The 20,324-nt window shown below is 39.4% G+C and overlaps 1 protein-coding gene across 1 annotated transcript in view; it reads right to left on the bottom strand.

Moving 5' to 3' along the window:
- COL25A1 (collagen type XXV alpha 1 chain) overlaps window positions 1-20,324 on the bottom strand; it is a 292,587-nt gene that overhangs the window by 64,995 nt on the left and 207,268 nt on the right. The window contains exons 10-14 of the mRNA XM_083756612.1: window positions 18,834-18,869; window positions 14,343-14,369; window positions 12,446-12,490; window positions 3,474-3,518; window positions 325-351 (exon numbers count right to left, since the gene is read on the bottom strand). Of these exons, the coding sequence (XP_083612738.1) occupies window positions 325-351; window positions 3,474-3,518; window positions 12,446-12,490; window positions 14,343-14,369; window positions 18,834-18,869 (180 nt within the window). The remainder of the gene's footprint in view (window positions 1-324; window positions 352-3,473; window positions 3,519-12,445; window positions 12,491-14,342; window positions 14,370-18,833; window positions 18,870-20,324) is intronic.

Below are 20,324 nucleotides of genomic sequence, written 5' to 3'. Positions count from 1 at the left end.
TGCCATTCCAAGAGAGCAAGGGAGGTTTTTATGGAGAGTTACGGCACCTCTATTTCTAGAAAAAGAGCAGTGGTTATAACACAGGACTGTATACCTGAAGGAGCATCTCCACCCCATCATTCAGCCCGGACACTGAGGTCCAGCTCTGAGAAGCCTTCTGGCAGTTCCTTCACTGTGAGAAATGAAGATACAGGGGACCAGGCAGAGGGCCTTCTCAGCAGTGGCACCCTCCCTGTGGAATGCCCTCCCATCAGATGTCAAGAAAGCTCTGAGAATGATTTTAGATTTATTTGTATATGCTTTTAAAGAAAGCGTACAGCTCACCCTTTCTCCTCGTTGGCCAGGGTCACCCTAATTTAAACAGAAGACAGAAGCAAAAGTTCAGATCAGTAATGGCTCCAAAGTACAGGTAGTACAGAGTTGTAAGATCCTCCTTAAAATGAATCTGTAAGAAAATATTTAATTTAACTTGTGCAATTTTTAAAGGATGTGATGATATGTAGTAATAATTTTGAAATTGATTCATCACAAATAGGAAGCTCTATCACATTTCAAAAAAAGTTTTTGGATAGTATAATTTATATCTTATCCAACTTTTAAATGTATTAAATCAATGAGAGAAAGCCTCTTTTTATACAAAGCTGACTTGCTTCCACCTAGTTTTTTGTTTGTCCAGTATCAATTGCTTATGATGCCATGTGGCAGCAACACCCCAAATACTTCTTATGCCTCCTTTCTTTACTAGAATCACTATAGACTAGAGTAGAGAGCCCTTTTGGTCAGGTGAGCCAGAACTTTTATCTTCCCATAACCTGTGGTCTAACTTTAACAAGTTAGTGTCAGTCATCTGACATCATGATGATGGCTAGTGACTGATAAGTGGGCAATCCCACCCACTTGCCTGTCAAAGTTGACCCATGGGATAGGGGGAGAATTATGCTTAACTAGCATGTTCCCTTCAAGCAAAGCAGCACCTAGTAGCACTGAACTCTCTGTCCATCAGCTGATGAGCGGGGTGGGGTGAGGTAGGATTTAGTCCTGCTCCCTGAAGGGGTCTGCTTCACCAGTGTATTCTCTACAGGGAACCCCACCCACTGCCCACCAGCTGATATCACCCTATGACATCAGTTGAAGGACAAATGTGTAGTTTGGGGGGAATGGTCTTGTGAGGAGGCAAGTTGGACCTACTGGTAGGCCAAGATTGGCTCATGGGCTGGAGGCTCTCTACCCCAGCTACTGGCCATTTGTTGGGTAACAACTAACACAGCCTTAACTCCCACACTACCTCACAATTGGGACCTTATGGGGAAAAGCAAGTAAGAAATATTCTAAATAAAAATAATAATAATAATGGAGTGACTCTTTGCCTGGCAAGATACACTGGGATGTGACAGCAGAAGCATAGGTTGGGTGCTGAGTGCTGAGTGCTAAGTGCTGAGCACCTCCCTGTGTCAATAGCAAATACATTTCAGAAGACCAATAAGTGGCTTGTTTGTACATATCAGATCTGTACTGCTGTGAGTTTGCTTCTTTCAGGAGAAAGAGAGCCCATCGCATCCTGAGATAGTTGAGCCAGCATGGTGTAGTGGTTAAGAGCGGTGGACTCGTAATCTGGTGAACCGGGTTTGCTTCCCCGCTCCTCCACATGCAGCTGCTGGGTGACCTTGGGCTAGTCACACTTTTCTGAAGTCTCTCAGTCTCACTCACCCCACAGAGTGTTTGTTGTGGGGGAGGAAGGGAAAGGAGAATGTTAGCTGCTTTGAGACTCCTTAAGTGGAGTGAAAGGCGGGATATCAAATCCAAACTCTTATTCTTCTTCCACTGTCATAGTCAAATGTTTAACCAAAAAAATTGTTTGCTTGCAATTTCCATTGGTTCTAGTTGTTCCCTCTGGGGTAGCACAAAAACAAAAGTTTCTCCATCTTGTGATGGCTTGGCGTATGGGTGAATGATAGAGAATATTATGGACATCGATGAGGACAAATTGGCATATGGGCAAGAATCCATAAACTTCAGCGAGTTGTGGCCTACAGATTAAAGCTTAAACCTGTTGCTCTTTAAATTACTGACTGCTTGACAAACCAGAACATTGGCAAGCCACTTTTCAATTCTCTGAACCTGACCTAGACAGCTCATCTTGTCAGAGCTTAACCACTGTAGCTCATTCAAATCCCATTTGAGGGCTATTGATTCCTCTGCAATTCTAAAAGATACTGCCGTGGAAACTAATTAAGCATTAAGCGTCATCGCTGGGATTCTGAAGTGAGAAATGGCTGTTCCCGAAAGGCCTGTGTTCTTTCCTGATGGACAAAGAGCAAGCCCATGATTTTTACGCCCCCTCCCTGTACCTAGTTAGCTGTCAATAGCAATATAATGTGCAAATTCTGCTGAGAGGCCTATGTGCTTCCTGACATACACTGGCACAGCTGACGTAATTAGACAGGCTACAGGAATGTCATTAAATCTAAGTGAAATTACATTTCGGCAGTAGAATAATGTGTTCCTTTTATTATATTGTGAGGAATTTGGGGCTATTTTGCTTGATCAAACTGTGCCCTAATCACATTTTATTCATTGCAGGATTCCCCTGCAACCCTCAATGCCACATAATAAATGAGAGAACGTAGTGGGGAGCGCAGGAAGCTGCCTTAAGTAAATAAGGCCAAGCTATCTGCCCATCTCCTTTGACTGGCAGTGGCTCTCCAGGGTCTTAGATAAAAATATTTCCCAGCCCTTCTAGATGCCATCAGAGTGAACTACAGACTGAACCTTGAACCTTTTGCATGCAAAGCAAGGGCTCTGTGGTCACCTCTCATGCAAGAGAACAAGCTTGCTTTTCATTTAACAGGGAGTGAAGGAGGTACCCTCCATGAAAACCGACTTTAAAAGCCACTGGATCAGTTTAAAAGTCCAGCTGGATTAATACAAAGGGTAATCTATGGCCTTTCCAGTAACAAAACTTGAAAGCAAAACAATAATTCCAACTATATGCATACAATAGCCTAGATACAGATTTCACCCTCCATAAATGGAAGGGCTCCGTCTGTCCATGGAAGACTTTTGAAGACTTTTGCCAATTCCCCCTTCCTCATGGAAGATAGGAGCCTACACTTTTCCAGAGGGTCTCCCAACTCTCCGTACATGTGAGCTAAAAGAGGGAGAATTAGCAAAAGTCATCTCCCTCCTTTCTGCCAGCCATCTTAACTAAATATATGATCCCTCAGATAGGATCAAAGTCAGTTATCCAAGCCAATGTACGGTACTTGATGGAGTAGTATGGTAAAGAAAGTGCTAAGTATGGGTGTTGGAGGTTATGATTCAGGTTCCTGCTACATCATGAAGCTCAGTGGGTAAAACTTTGTAAGTTGTTAAGTCCCAACCTATTCACTACATTGTTCATAATTATAAATGAAATAAGAACAATGAAGTATACACACAAATGAGAAAGAACAACAAGAGTTTTCTCTACTAACCTTAAGCCCAGGAACTCCTCTTTCTCCCATTATACCAGGTGCACCCTAAAATGACATGAAGGAAAAATGTTACTGAACTATTGGCAGAATCCATGGATCAGTGACAGATACTTCTCAAAAAGATTAGGTACTGAAATTATAATATAATTATTTTTATTTGTACCTCACCCCTACACTTGGTGGAAGTGCAGCTAATACAAGTAGAAATTATTAAACTGATTTGTAGGATAGTTTATAACAAAATTGGCAGTATTGTAGCCAACTGATCTTATACTATCAATGTGGAGTTAGCAACAGCAATGGATCAAGCAAACCACAATGGAACATTGCAGTATCAAGGGCCCAAGCTTAAATGATGGATCTGAAGGTAACTTGAATCAGTTTGTGTATTTCAGGAGTGGTCTTCCAGATGTGGCTGAATCAGCCCCAGGTGGAACAGCCAATGGACAGGGATGATGGGAGCTGTAGTCAAGCAACATCTGGAGGGCCACAGGATCTCCATCCCTGGTGTATATATTAATTACAAAAGCATGTTCACAAAATGAATTTTTCAGGTTGCTAATGCACTGATTCAGCAGGAATGCAAGAAGCATGCACAAATGCATCTGAATCCTTTCAGTATGTAACTTTTGATACAGAATAGATCTAAAGCAACAAATAGTTCACAGTTGCACAGACTTTATACAAGAAGATCTTGAGGAGTCTACGTGTATGCCAGTAGACTTTCACATACAGACTTTTGTAAAAGTCCCTAAACTTTTTAGGGAGAAACATCATTATTAAATATTAGCAGCACAGCTCTGGTTGAAATGTATATGCAGATTAAATAGTACAGGAGGGTGACTGGAACAGAAGGTAAAGGTTTGACCACATTTATAGGTTATTTTTTACAACAACATATTTTTACAGCATGAAATATCAAGGAGAAACATTAAAGGTTTTATAGAAATTGATGAAACTTCTTTACTGCATATTACAAACACTGTATTATTGCAAGTACATGAGTCCCAATGGACTGTTTTAGCATTAAAACTAACAAAGAAAAGGAAAAGAGTAAATTACTAGCTTAGAAAGTATAGGCAAATTATCTGGCTAAAAGCTTCATTTTCTTGAAAACATGTTTCTAGTACAAAACCCTGTGGAGGTTTTTTGTAATTATCTGAAACAATGTTTTGGGAGTACCCCAAGAGACACATTAATGTAAGGAATGGGGTATATAAAATTTTGAAATAAAATATGACAGGAAGATAAAGTAATTAAAGAACTATTCCAGATGTAATTATGTAACACCATTTTTTTTCATATATACTTTTTAAAAATGCAAGATGCTTATAATTTTGATTTTGAATCTGATACTTTATATTGCTGTGAACTAAGATAGTCTTTGAATACCCAACCAGTATGGACAATGGCAATACTAATGTTACAGATAAAGTGATTTCCACTTAATACTGAGGCTCCCCCCTCCAAAAATACACAAAAACCCCTGGCACATTTTTTTCTTATGCGGTTGTTTAATACTTTTAAATTCTAAGAATTTATGTGCCATAGCTTGAGGAAGGAACAAAACAGCAGCCTCAGATCACCTTTTCAAGGAGAACTGAATGGACAACACATTCATCTTCTGTGGCACAAAAAATATATACAGACCAAGAGCATATTTGGTCAGACCCACAGAACTCTTAAAACATGCAAATGAGCCCTTGGTAGGAGCATGTGCTCCTTTAGTGTTAACTGACCATTTAACATGAATGCAAATGCTGCTGACACATGACATTTCTTTTATTTTGTTCATATGGTACAGAGTAAAATGGCAGGGTTTTCATTAATAAAGTAAAATGAAAGCTCCAACAAACTGATGTAGCAAGTCTTTCCTGGTCTTCCATAAAGTTTGCCCCACCAAATTAATGTAGGAAGCGTGAGGCTACATTGAATTCATTTATTCAACCCCCTCTACTTGGGCTTGCCGATCAGAAGGTCGGCGGTTTGAATCCCCGTGACGGGGGGAGCTCCTGTTGTTCGGTCCCAGCTCCTGCCCACCTAGCAGTTTGAAAGCATGTCAAAGTGCAAGTAGATAAATAGGTACCACTCTGGCAGGAAGGGAAACAGCGTTTCCATGCACTGCTCTGGTTTAACCAGAAGTGGCTTAGTCATGCTTGCCACATGACCCGGAAAAACTGTCTGTAGACAAACATTGGCTCCCTCGGCCAGTAAAATGAGATGAGCATCACAACCCCAGAGTTGTTCACAACTGGACTTAACTGTCAGGGCTCCTTTACCTTTTTATATGCTGTATGGAAAACTAATGTTCTATATGATCCTCTGCTCATTTTACAGTACAATGAATTTATGTATATATTTTTCAATGTAAGTTGCTTGAGGACCCTCTGGGTGACAAGCGTCTAATAAGTTTATTAAATACATAAGATTTGTTTGCCACAATGATGACATCAAAAGATTTTAATACAGTCTTCCCCAACCCAGTACCCTCTCAATGTTTTGGGCTACCACTACCATCAGCCATAGCCAGCATGGCCAATATTCAGGGGTGGTAGGAGTTTTGTTCTGGAGAGCAGCAGGTTGAGGAAGGCTGCTTTAGTATTTGGGATGTGTGAGACGTGTGCCAATAAAAACCACAGCATATCTAAACAGAGAAACTGCAAGGGAAGGTCCACTCTATTGCAAAGCACCAGGGATTTCACTGTTTACCTTGTACAGGGAGAAGATAAACCTCTGCTCTTTTAACTTACAACAAGTGTTTCCATTTTCCTTTGTTGAATGTTAGTTATTAGCAACATTTTTAATACTATGTAAGTTACAAAACTGTCAGTTTTGTACGTATATTAAAATTATTATTAAATTATTAAATCTTAAGCAGCAAAACCAGTGTGGGAAATCTTGAAATAGCCATTCAGCTAAAGTGAAATGAACATGGCAGTAACTAAGTTTTAATAAATTGTAGTTAGGCTTCTTTCATTTGCTAGTTTTCTGATTCCCTTTGCCTTATGGCACATGCTCCTAACATGCTTCTAACATGTTTAGATTCTTTAAGACTGAAAACCTTGCTTCAAAAAATGAGAGAAGAGAATCTCTAAATTCAAGGGAGTTGCAGGCTACAAATAAACATAGCCCTTTTCTATTCTTTAAATATTAATATGATTCAGGCTATTTCCCCTCCATATACAATTCACCATCTAGGAAAGTTTTAAAAAAATATATTGAGGTCAAACTACCGCCAAAAGCAGCTTCTACATAGTTGCTATGAAAAACACAACCTTTTCCCCGCAGCAATAGATTATATCTTTCTGTCAATTTTTTCCCCAGTCACTGGAATGCAATTCATTTTAAGACTGAGGAAACAGAAAAGCCACCCCACATCACCCCAACCTAATCAAACTTGGTTTTACCATTCTCTGTATAAGCAAAGCAAGTGGTTCATTAGCCGTGTTCTCTGCTAGCCCCATCCTGGACTTCATTTCAGAGCAGTGTTGAATTACCTCTTCATCTTGCTTTTCATCTCTCCTTTCCACCTGCCTGAAACTTTTAAATTATTTCTCTTAAGGTTAGAAACCTCTCCTGGCCCACTCACCAAGTGAAAGTAAGTGAGAAGTCTTTTCAACAATACTCAGATGGCCCACAAAACCTGTCTGAGAATTTGTGAACTATATGCAGCGATGTTTCTTTCCCTTTCATTTCTCCTTTTAATAAACTGCAGTATAAGCAACGTGATTTATACACACATAAATCCAGCTCCTTAAAAGGAAAAGGGGAAAAAAGCGGGGTAAGCCTTCTTGAAAAGGGAGGGGGAGAGGAAATAGTGTGTCCAATGTAATAATAGTAAAGAAGAATTATTCTTTGCTGTACTAATGCTAAGAAATAAACATCAAAAAGGGCAATGGTATGTATGAGCCACTACATAAATCTACTGGCACTTTTAAAAAAAGAATGGAAATACTTCGGTGGCTTATCAGTTTGTGGCAAAGGAAGCTCAAATCCTGTTTGCATAACAATTCTGCATTCAGTGGGTTGGATCCAGATGAAGTTAATTAGTTGCCGTTCAGGTCCCATTGAAACCAATGGATCCTTCACATTGGTTTCAATGAGACCTAAGTGCAATGGTGTGGATCCAGCCCAGTGACTGCATGGAGGGGAGGGGGGAGCAGGATTGTGCCCGCTGACTATGCTCCAAGACTCTGTGCATTCAACCAAACCTGTAAACATTGCCTGTGTACAGTCTGGAAACCTGCAAGATCACTGACAGCACAGAAAGAAACTTAAAAAAGTACTAGCTGTAAATGCGGGGAGGTATACAGTCAACCTGGTGGCCTCCAGATGTTGGACTACAACTCCCATCATCCGTAGCCACTGTCTTGCTGGCTGGGTCTGAAGGGTACTGTAGTCCAACACATCTGGAGAGCAACATGGTATAGCTTCTGTGTCCAGAGAATAGCTAAATATGCAATACTTGGAATTGGATCAATGGACAAAATCCCCTCTATGTTTTCACTGAATGTGGAACTGTTGTGTGAGTACGGCTTTAGTCACACTGTTTAAAAAAACTAAATGTATGGGTACACACATTGTTCTCAGCATATAAAGAAAAGAAAATTAGATGAAGTAATGTGTTTTGGACCCTCTTCTATGACAGCTAATGGACAAAGAGAATTTGTGTTCTGTGAAAATTGTCTACTTAGTGTTGCTCAGAACTGCACTCCAGCTACAAACACCAGAATGACATGGTAGTGATTGCATTTATTTATTTTTTAAAAAACCTGTATGCTGCTATTTCATTTAAAAAATATCAAAGTGGTTTACAACAATAATATATACACAATATAAACCACTTTTTAAAAATCTAAAGCAAATCACTATTCAGAAAATGTTTAACTTACTGCTCTACATAAACCTGTTACAAAGTAAAGTTTTCAGGAAACCTTAATGGTCAATAGAGAGGGCAGCTGTTGAATCTCTCCTGGAAGAGCATTCTACAAGACTGGGCAAATAAGACTAAAGACTCAGTTTCATGTCCATGTCAAATGAGCTTCATCAACTCAGGTGACAATTAGTGATGCCCCTATCATAGTGATACTGTTATAGTGATGCTATGACAGAAGCCAAATGACTGCTCAGAGAATGCTGCTTAAGCAGAAGGAAACAGCAGTAGCAGTCTGTTTATCTTTGCTATTGACCACGTATCGGTTAAGAAAAAAGTAGTATGTCCATAGTCCTCAGATCACTGAAAGTAGATCTCCTTGCTGAAGTCTATGGAACTATTCCAGAATAAGAATTTTAGAGGAATACAGCTTTAAGGAATACAGCTTTTCAGCTGTGAGTCTTAAGGCCTTCTGTTTGCATCATAGGCCTTTAGTAAAAAGCCACAAACGTGTAAGGATGAAGCCAAAGACTTTAGCAAGCAACCCACAGCCAGCTTCAATTCAGTTCAGTCTGGTTGTGAAAACGGAAACACTGATTCCTCAAAAGGCCAGTCTGAGACTGCAGAGCAGCCGAGGTCTATAATGGACAATGGGAGAATTACACCAGGCACTAAAGTTATCTCAGCTCCATTTGACATCACATCTTGCATAACAATACCCTGCATCTCACAAAACTGGCAGAACTTTGGCTTTGTATCCTATTTGAAGGATTAACCTTCTGGTAGCAAAACTCCTGGGCTGCTGCCAAATGCAAAAGGCTAATGTTTAAAAAGAACACCTGTGTGAACACATTATTAAGTTTTCTCTGTTAGTATATGTTGTGGCCCTGATCCTTTGTTTTTAATCTACGCAGCATTTGAACAGATCACTGGTGGTTGCTTATAATGCATGAGATGCTTTCTGATTTCCAGTTCCAAGGCAGACCTGGGTCTATGCCTTTGTGCACATAGTAATTAAAACTGGAATATAACCTTCCATTGCAGTGTCAGGGATTTGCCTCTCCCCCTTGTGACCAGAGAGTCTTCAGAGCTCCAGGAGAAACACGTTCTTGAGAACTGGCCTAGTGGGTCCTTAGCTCCTTAGGGATCCTAGGATCTCCTTTCATAAAATGATGTCATGCTAATCTCCCCCCACTCTAACCCGCATACCTGTGATGTACAACACAAACTGCGAAAACAGATGAAGACACAAAAACAGCAGCTGATTTTATGCTCTGAATAATATCTTCCTTTTTTCTGAGCAACACAACGTTTAAACATGCCCTGCAGAAGCAACTCTAACGGCTGTGAAATCATATACAGTGGTACCTCAGGTAAAGAACTTAATTCATTCTGGAGGTCCGTTCTTAACCTGAAACTGTTCTTAATCTGAAGCACCACTTTAGCTAATGGGGCCTCCCGCTGCCGCCATGCCACCGCACATGATTTCTGAACTCATCCTGAAGCAAAGTTCTTAACCCGAGGTACTATTTCTGGGTTAGCAGAGTCTGTAACCTGAAGCGTCTAGAACCTGAAGCGTCTGTAACCTGAGGTACCACTGTATATTTCCCCAGTTAAAGGATCCTCCTGCTTCTCAAATAAGATTATATTTAAAGATATCTGTGAAGCAAATCTGGATTCATATGATGCGTATAATGAAGATTAATTTATGGAATTGGACTGTTAAACATCCCTGCTCCCTTTAATTGCTATAATGATGACCAAAGTTAACTTATAAAATTCATTACCACAAAACATCTAGATGGTTTGTGACTTAGTTCATTTAAATTGTAACATATATATAGTCAAAGAGGATAAAGTCAAAGGTTTTTTTTCAGCCACTGAAAGGGGAAGATGAAAAATGCATTCTTCAGCTAGAACTTGTTGGTACTCAGTTCTGGCACCTCTCAGGTGGGCGCCATTGCCATTCTAAGAGAACAAGGGAGGTGTTCATGGTGAGTTCTGGCACTCCTTTTTCTAGAAAAATAGTACTGTAAAAATGTATATAAGCATATGGAATACTATGTTCAGCACTTTGAGACTAGCCAGAATTTTTTTTTTTTAAGAGGAAGCTGGCTTTAGAAAAAATGCTGCTAAAGGAAGGAGCACACATTCTAATAAGGAGCTGTCAAGCTTGTAAAAAAATCCCAAAATTATTATGACTCTGCCACTGCTAAGGATGGATAGGAAAGAAATTTGACTCAGTTCACATTTAAACGCAAACATACTAAGTTTGCACTTCTCAAAACAATCCATAAACTGAAACAAAGCGATCCTTTGAAATTTGCAGTTTTCCGAATTTGCAATGAAGTTCTCTAGCCAAGCAAATATGTAAAATAATAATAATGCATAAACTAGGGTAAATTGTGTACATATGCATATATTTAGGGAAAATAGCATACTGTACTTTAGGCAAAACTGCATACAAAATGTGTAGATTTGTGAAAACCACACTAAAATGCTGGTGAATTTTTATGAGAACTGTTTTTCTGTTTTTTTAAATGCAAAATGATGTGGAAATGTTGAGAGCAGAACTTAAGATTGGAAAAATGAGAAACTGAGACATAGTTAAATTGACCAATTCCTCCATCCCTTGTTGCTATCCAAGTGATAAACCAGTTGGACTGCAGTTCAGATGGGTCACCTAGGCCTTGATGGAAATACTATGTGAGTTTTCAGATCGGGCTGAGAGACTTTGCAAAATGTAGTTTGTTATCCTGTGGCAGCCTCAAACTCAGCACTGAGACATTCAACACAGGAATATCACAGAAAATGTGCCATCCCATTCCTACCCTTTCTGCAATTTCTGGACCCATGCACTGGGTGGACCTCTGCCACCATGATACGTATGAGTTACCATGATTGAGCTACAAGTTACTAGCATTTGCAGGTATAAGTTGAAATCCATAAGACATGCTGTTTTAGCCATTGCATTCTGGAAAGGAAGGCAATTTTCATCAGCACCCATGGCTGAAAATTTAGATACAAACAGATGTTTGTTCATAAGCTATAGGAAAGTTTTCCCTTCTAATTTGATAAGCACAATGCTTTCTAAAAGCCCTACTGTCTCCAATAGTGTAGCAGTAAGAGGCTTATTATTTGTTAATACCTAAATTATAAGTCATTAAAATATTTACTCCTTATTAGCCAAGAGCCACACACCGTTAGGTGTAAATTCTAAAACTACAAATCACATACAAACAATGTGGTTACTGTTACCATTTGGGCACCAGATTTTATGTACTCGTACTGTTGTGTGCAATGACTTGCTCTTGTATAAATGCAATAACTCCATTACATTGTGGCTGTCACATAATTTTTAAAACGAGTTTGATATAAAAGTTAATGTTTATGAGAACAATAGATGCACAGTATTTTTCAAGTGTCAGGCCAGACATTATGTATAACCAGCTTTGCCAACAGTCTATAGTGCTGATGTGAAAAAACCCTGCTGTTGTAGTAAGAGACTGAATGTAGGCTGCCAGTCACGGTGAACTGTGACCCAATTTGGTGACGGAACTGAAAGAGTTGAACTACTGAACACATGTTATGGGCAATCTAAGCCACGACTACTTCTTTTTCCTTTTAGCTTTATTTTAGATCATCTCTAGCTTATGTATTGCCAAATGCATTCATTTGCGTTTTCCCCTTCTTTCCAGGATGAACTTTTATTTTCTTCATATGTTTCTTATCTCGATAGATTCCTCTGTAATCTCTCTGTCATCAAAAAAGGCAAAAATCCCACAGTGCTAATTCACTTCTTAAGGGTCCATTCATTTCAGTTAGATTCGTATGCATGGAAACAATGTGTTGGATTGCAGTCATTTTTGTTACACATTGTTGATTGTGTAGGGGTGGTTTGCCACAATGTTTACAATGTGTATTTCCTATCCAATAAATCCACTGGGCCCATGACTTAATTTATTATTTACTTTATTAGTCACTTGCTTTTTTCTTTGTTTAATTAGAAAAATGCATGCCCTGATTAACTGGATTTGCAAAAATAATATTTTTGCTACTACAAACAAAAATCAAGGGTAGAAAACTGTGTGGGACTCACCTGTTGTCCATCCATCCCAGGGATACCAGGTGCACCAAAGGAACCCTGAAGAGAAGCAAATATATGGATTCAAAAATATATATCACACTCCTCGTGAGATACCTCAGTTTAAATGCAGTGCTTTCGTTCCATATGTTATTATAACTGAGGAGTTTAATTAACCCACTGAACTTTCAGTGGCCTTGTTCTGTAAACCTGGACACTACTCTTACTACAGACTTTTACTACAGACTTACCTCTAGTGGAAGGTATTTGTGAGGTAATAAAATGATAAGAAGCAAGACCGTAGAATAAAGGTGCTGCAGCTAGGATTATCCAATGGGGATTTAATAAAATTAAGGTACATTTATTGGTTACTAACTTCTTAAGCTTATTTGGGTACTTTACTGTACTTCCTTAAAGATCCAACTTAGTTATTGGAAGAACTAATGTAGCTGGTCCAATGCAGGATAAACCTTTCTGTACCCTATGCCTAAGCCTTATTTGTGAAGAAGGTTATAGAAATAAACAATACTTTCCAATATTGTCCATGTAACAACATAACAAAAGGGAGAGGCAGCAAGAATTGCCAGTGATCATAGGCTTCCAGCAAATGCGAATCAGAAGCACTAGGTTGGATTTCAACCCGTCCGTGTTGGAATGAAGTTGCCCCTAACCTTGAAGATATTCTAACAGATTTGGCAGCATATCCTTAGGGCTACTGTCACATGAAAAAAGGCTGGGAATGTCAACAATGAATGCAATGGCCATTACAGAGCATTACTGAAATTTAACAATAGAAGACATACTCTAGTGAGGGGGTAAAAGTATTGGATACTCATATTGTATTTGTTTGTCTTCTAGTTTCTTTCCAGGAATATAGAATGTGGGGGGATGTTTTCAAAATGGGATCTGTAGCTATAGATCTCCCGCGTCTCTTGCTGTGACTCTAAAGTGGTGATAAGCAGATTAGAGCAGCTTTAATGTCTGCCATTACTGCTAACCACTCCATGTTCATTGCAACCCTACTTACTAGTATCATACTAGCAATGTGTTACTTGATTTTGTAAGGATGGTGATGTTAGAAAAGGAAATTATGTCTGCGACTTTGAAACAGAAGATTCATGCTTTTCCCCACGTGCAATGCTACTAATTTTTCTTTTCAGCTTTCTTCAGCTTCTTCCTAAACATTTTAGTTTTATGAAACACCTACTATAATACATTAACTTTTAAAGATAGCTTTTAAAACAATTTGCCGTGAGCTGATTTGAGAAGGGGAGGGCGGGGTTAAATGCAAAAACCCATTTAAACTGTTTTTAGTCTTGATATATTTAGTATTGGTTTAATGCTGCAGTCCATAAATCGCAGGTTCACTCTATCAAACTTTAGCTGTAAACCCTGATGAGTGTAAGTAATATTGGAAGCATTCGCAGGAAGTGAGCTCTCAGGTTACTATAGAAATAGGAAGACACTGGCCAGCCACCAAGCACCATTTATCAGCGACACCTAGAATCCTTTGTTTCGTTTGGATTTTTTTCGGGGTGTGTGTGTGTCATATGGCAGTGATCTATTTGAATAACACATGCCTCTCATTTGAAACTCTAGCTGTATATCCCACAATGTTTTAAGTTTGGTTTCATCAGTTTCCCAGAGTTGAAGAAGAAAACTGTAGTAACTTCTGTAACATGGAACTTCAGCAGATGGATCGAAAACAAGTCTTGCTTTGCTCAAGCTCCTTCCCATACAGAGGGGCGGAGGATTGGGAATCTCATGCTATGTATTTTGGGAAAACAGAGCTTGACACAGACTAAACTAACTGCTTCAGTGTGGGATACAGTAGCTAATGCCCTTCATTCTGACAGCATGAAATTTGGCAGTAGGAAGTATAATCACTTTCACAGCATCGTTTATACTATACCTTTTGTCCTGGAGGCCCCTGAGGCCCCTGAAAAGCAAAAAACAACAACAGTAATTCAATTAGCATAATAATGCAGCCAATTTAGCTTTAAATGACCAATTAAAATGCCCCATTGTGTAAATGTTCCTATGCTGGTCAAAATAAGCCAATGTTTTTCACATCAAGGAAATGCAAAACTCTGTACTAGAAATGTATAATGGATATTTTTTCTCCTCTGTTTAGCATTAACTACAAGCTGTAAAGGGACGCGGGTGGCGCTGTGGTCTAAACCACTGAGCCTAGGACTTGCCAATCAGAAGGTTGGCAGTTTGAATCCCCGTGACGGGGTGAGCTCCTGTTGCTGTTCAAAAGCATGTCAAAGTGCAAGTAGATAAATAGGTACCGCTCCGGTGGGAAGGTAAACGGCGTTTCCGTGCGCTGCTCTGGTTCGCCAGAAGCGGCTTAGTCATGCTGGCCACATGACCCAGAAGCTGTACGCTGGCTCCCTCAGGCAATAAAGTGAGATGAGCGCCGCAACCCCAGAGTCATTCGCAACTGGACCTAACAAAATTCCAACTCCTGCTTACATCCATGCTAACTTTCTACCTTCCACTCCAACCTGGCTCTTCTGATACCAATAAATCTGCCATTGTTGGACAGCATTTTCTATTCCTAATACCTGGTAAAAGCTAGTTTCAACTTTCCATGTTGGAATCTATATACATTTAAAAACAGTTCTGAAAATGCTTTTTTAAAAAAAAGCGTTTTAAAAAATACGTTGAATTTTCCATAAGTCTCACCATTGCCATCCAGTGTCACATTGTATATTGCACTTAAAACACACTTGAAACATTTTATTTGCAGCTGTATAGCTGAGCCTCCTATTATGTATTTGACAGATGATAACATGACAACATTTTGGCAAGGACATATTTCCCTAGTACGAAATAGCTTGTCAAGATTTAAGCTATAAATATGAGGAACTAAAACCTGAGGGAAAAGTAGACATTTTACTAGCATGATAACGTTAGGTGTGGAAAAAAGGCATTCAATTTATGATTTACCCATGTAATGAATGATTTTGGAAGACATGTTTACTCTCCATCCACAATCATCATTGTGTAAGGAACTTGGGGGTTGTGGTAGTTAACAACAACAACTTCTATAAATTGACTTGCTGTGGATTTAAATGCAAGTTTCTTTTCTTTTTTTATAAATTTTTTTATTGAGTTCTTTCTCATACAGAAAAAAAAGTCAAACACAACAACAAAAAAGAAACAGAAGAAACCAACAAAAAGCAACACACCCACCCATCACCAACAGTGATTGACTTCCCTTCAGAACGGCCTGAGTTGTGGTCCCGCGTCATCTTCCTGCGGGGTGATTCTTATCTCCTTTGTTTACACCTCTCAAACTTTATACATCGCCTACTGTAATTTTAATGTTTCCTAAATTTGTTTCCATATATGTGAGAAATTTACTCCAGTCATTAATAAATTTTGCGTTTTTCTGCTGCCTGATCTTCTTTGTCATCCTTGCTAACTCTATATATTCAAATAACTTGGATTGCCAGTCTCTAATAGTTGGGATTATTAGGGGTTTTCCAGTTCTGCGCCAGCAGTATCCTGGCCGCTACCGTTGCGTATTGGAACATAGTATGATCCTCCTGCCTAATCTCCTTCCCGACCATCCCTAATAGAAAGGTTTCGGGTTTTGGGGGGAAGGTGTATCTCATAATTTTTTTTAGTTCGTCATAAATAAGTCCCCAGAACCCTTTTACTTTTTCACAGGTCCACCACATATGATGGAAGTCTCCTTCTTTTACCTTGCATTTCCAGCAGGTTTTGTCCCCCGTCTTGTACATCTTTCCTAGTTTTGCAGGGGTAAGATTTAAATGCAAGTTTCAAGAAAACCTAACTGACTTCTACAACTGACTTCTACAATTTGTTCCATATTTTGAAACCCTGACAAAAGGATTAGGGAAGTTCTAGTAGCAGGCTTCTGTCTTCCTTCACTCCTCACCAACTCCCTCAAAGCAAATCACCCACTAAGCCTGTGGATCTCCAGATGTTGTTGGATTTCAACTCCCATTAGTTACACTCACCATGGCCAATGGTCATGGTTGATGGGAACTGTAGTCCAACAACATCTAGTGGACTGCAAGTTTCCCATTCTTGGCAAAGGCCATGCCTCTCTAGCACAACCTGGACCAAACTCCACTCTCATGGCAGAGCAGAGGTTGCTTGTCACAGTCTGCCGCTGTCTTCATTTTAGACCATACTTTTACAAGAACTAATCTGAAGCAGGGAGGGGGTTAGCATGACTAGGCCTTCATCTTTCATTAAGCCTTGTCACTCTAGTTATAAGCTAGCTGCAAAAGGCCAGACGGTTGTTAAAGGCATCCACTCTGCTCTCTCTCCCTCTTCTTCTACCACAGAATAGAATACACCTTGCTGATTTCTCATGCACTTTCCACTGCTTTATGAAACTAGGAATAATTTACCAGTATTATACATGATATGCAAGCATCATGTACAAGTACAGAGTGTCACAGTGAATAGAGTGCCGGACTAGGACCTGGGAGACCAGGGCTCAAATCCCCACTCATCCATGAAGCTTACTGGGTGATTGTGAACCAGTTACTGCCTCTTTGCAGTTGTTCTGGGGATTAAATAAGGAAGGGAAGAACTATATACACAACTTTGAGCTCTCTGGAGAAAAAGGTTGGATATAAATAAATAGCAATCATTGTAATGTATTATAATTATAATGTTTGAGCCTGGAACAAAATATGCTCTTTAAAGTTAAGGCTTTTAATAAGTGATAGTAGTTTTACACTGGAATTTAAAGCATCTCTAGGGTCTTGTGTACATATGCTCATGTACTTCCAAATATTGCTGAGTTCTTGTATTATATGAATCATGCATTATATCACTTTTTTTCCAGCAAAGTGTCTGCCTCCAGCATTTGTGCATGGATATGCCAATTGTAATTAAAACCTCCCACAAAAATACACTTCAGAATTTATTCATACTGACAAGTGCTCCTTACCCTGTGAACTTTCAGCTCATTGAGTTGAGCCAAACAGCAGCCTTCTTCCTTGGAGGGATTTCTCCCATGCCATTGGGAGTAAGGGAGGCTTGGCCCTCCAAGCTATAAAGCCTTTGCAGATGACCTGTTCATGATCTATTTATGACTCTCCCTTTCTCTCTCTCTCCCCTGCCCCACCTTTCAATAAGCTCCCAGAGAGAACAATGGAATTATAGCTATTTATATACCAAAGGAGATAAATGGATAGCTAAATAGCAGAGTGAATATGAATAACCTGCAGTTTTGAACACTGAACATTTAGGTAAAGACAAGACAGGGAGGTCTGTCAGGATATGTTGTTGTAGATAGATAGATAGATAGATAGATAGATAGATAGATAGATGGATAGATATACAGATAGACAGATTTTAAAAGCAGCTGTGTTGGTCAATAAGGAAAAAACCCTTCAAAACCCACTTCATTAGACTCCATCAAAATATCACAAAAAATAACACTGGCAAGCTTTTGAGTACTGCAGAACTCTTCATCAGGCAAAATCAGGCAAAAAGCAGGGTGTTGGGGGTGGGAGTACAAAAACTATATTGGATTTTGTAGCCATAAGGTAGACCCAGGCCCAATATGGATATTGCAGGCTGAATAAACTCTCTGCTACATATTCCAGGTATAATGTTGCACATCTAAAATTCTGAGATAAAGAACCAATAGCTGCTCCTCATTTCTGAAAACATAAAGCTTCTTAAGCAAAGCGCATGGGCCCCTGGTTAGGCAGAAAGCAGAGCTAGTGTTTCACTGTAGCTTTGGGTTGGTTTTGATGCAGTATTTTACCATGGTTTTCCCAACCTGAAATGTCTATAAGAAATGATAGCCATAATTAGAAACCCAGCTATTGCTTGGTCATTATTTCAAGCCTAAGTTGGCCTTTGTAAGAAGCAGGATGGTTCTTCCGGGTAAATAGTCACACTCAGAAGGGTTCTTCTCATCTTCTTAAATATCAGGTGTCGCTTTGTAATAATACAGTGAAATATCTGATATGTGACAATTTGAAGATCTCCACTGATATTCAGAATTGCTATCAGCTGCTATGTTTTCTTCCAGGCCTATCTAAATGGCAGGACAAGAGAGAACTCTATAATGATTAGGGCCTTGTGAATAGCATTAAGATTTTGAAGAGAATATAATTTGGGATTATTTTTTCTAACAATGTTAATGCTATAAGATATACCCTTTCCAAAAGAAAACAAAAAATCTACAGGTTCCAACTTTTTCTTCTGTTTGTGGAAACTTGTGTATAGAGATCTCTGTCAGCTCTTTCTTGACTTTGCCTGATGATTTATTTTGCAACTCCCATTGGCCTCATGAGTGGCATACCATATACCTTGCAGCAAAAGGAAATGATTAGAGAAGGGAAACTATAAGACTTCTTGCAGGTTGTTCTTATCAGTTAAAGAAATGAGGACTTACCAACAAGCCTTGTTCACCTGGCTTTCCTGGCTCTCCCTTAAACACAAAATGTTATCAACATCAATGCCATTGTTTACATTCAGTTTGTGCTTTAATAAATCATAGAGTTAACTGCTACGAGATGGCAAGTAGTCTAGATCACTGGTCTTAAACTGGTGGTTCCGGATCACCGCTTGATCCAAGGTGGGCCATAACAGGAGCACTACAACCATGCAAATATATGGTAAAAGACTAAGGAATGTGTCCTCAAGTACATGCTTGGGTTAAAAGTGGATCCTGCATCTGAAAAGTCTAGATGGCTTTTAAAAGGAGATTGGAATAGACAAAGTTATGGAGGATATGTCTATCAATGGCCATTAGTGATGAAAGCTATATGGAGATTCTGGATGGGATTCATCAAACCAGTCCTCTCAGTGGAAGCCCTGCACAAGAACTTCCTCCTGTGCACATGGGCTTTCTTCTCCCGCCACATGCCCCCCAAAACTGGGTTGGGAGAACCTCCAGAATGGTGCATGGGAGGTGGGAACAGGAACATTTTTCTGTCTGGCAAGCTGTAATGCTTGGCCTGATGAAACAACTTGACAACCACAACACTAATTTCTACCCTCCATGTTCAGAGGCCACTGAGCATCAGATGCTGCAGACCAACAACAGGGTGTGTTCTTCTTTTTTTTTAAAAAAAAACCCAGGATTTATACACTGCTTAATCATCACACTGCAAAATGGTTTGTATAAAACCATCTCTGTGCCTGCTTTGGGGCTTCCATAAAGTACTGAATTGGCAAATGCATGAAGCAGGGCTCTTCCTATGTTCTTTCAATGTCAACTGTCTCTTTGTTATATTGCAGTGAAATATCTATTGACGAATTTGTGACCATTTGAAGAGCACCTGCTATGCCTTGCTTACCAGAATTTCCCTGCTGCTGGTGTTCACAGAAATGTGACCAGAAATGTGACCACAGATCTGGCAGTGTTCTAAGAGGATATGCTCTTTAATTAGCTGGGTGGCGTGTAACAATATTTTTAAGTGTTATAGGGCAAGTTCTAATTTTAGACATTGAATCAGATCAAAGAGTTGATCAAGTACGTATCAGGCCAGGGCTTATAAGGTGCTATGATAGTCATCGTCCTCTGGAAGACAAATCTGTCAATGTTTTGAAAATGAGTCAGGTGACATAAGAACAAATTATAAATGCTTAAATGAGGGGCTGCTTCCCAGGTGGTGCTAAACTACAACTATTATCATTGATGGGAGTTGAGAGTCCAGCAACATCTGGAAGGCCACATATTAGTCACCCTGGTCTAAAAGTAAACAAAAATGCTTTCTTAATAAGAAATCAAACACCCATACATTAATAATTAAATACTATTTGTTTATCTTCTCTTAATGTTAACTATCACTGAAGAAGCAGCTATAAAATCAAATGCAATGCCTTTGCTTTTTAAAGGTTATTCAGAATGAAGGTTGTGCAGAAATGCTTTTGCTATGAG

Source organism: Podarcis gaigeae (assembly GCF_964106915.1).
Source record: "Podarcis gaigeae genome assembly, chromosome: 9".
In the NCBI taxonomy this organism is placed as follows: Eukaryota; Metazoa; Chordata; class Lepidosauria; order Squamata; family Lacertidae; genus Podarcis; species Podarcis gaigeae.
This window is presented reverse-complemented; position numbering and strand designations above follow the sequence as displayed.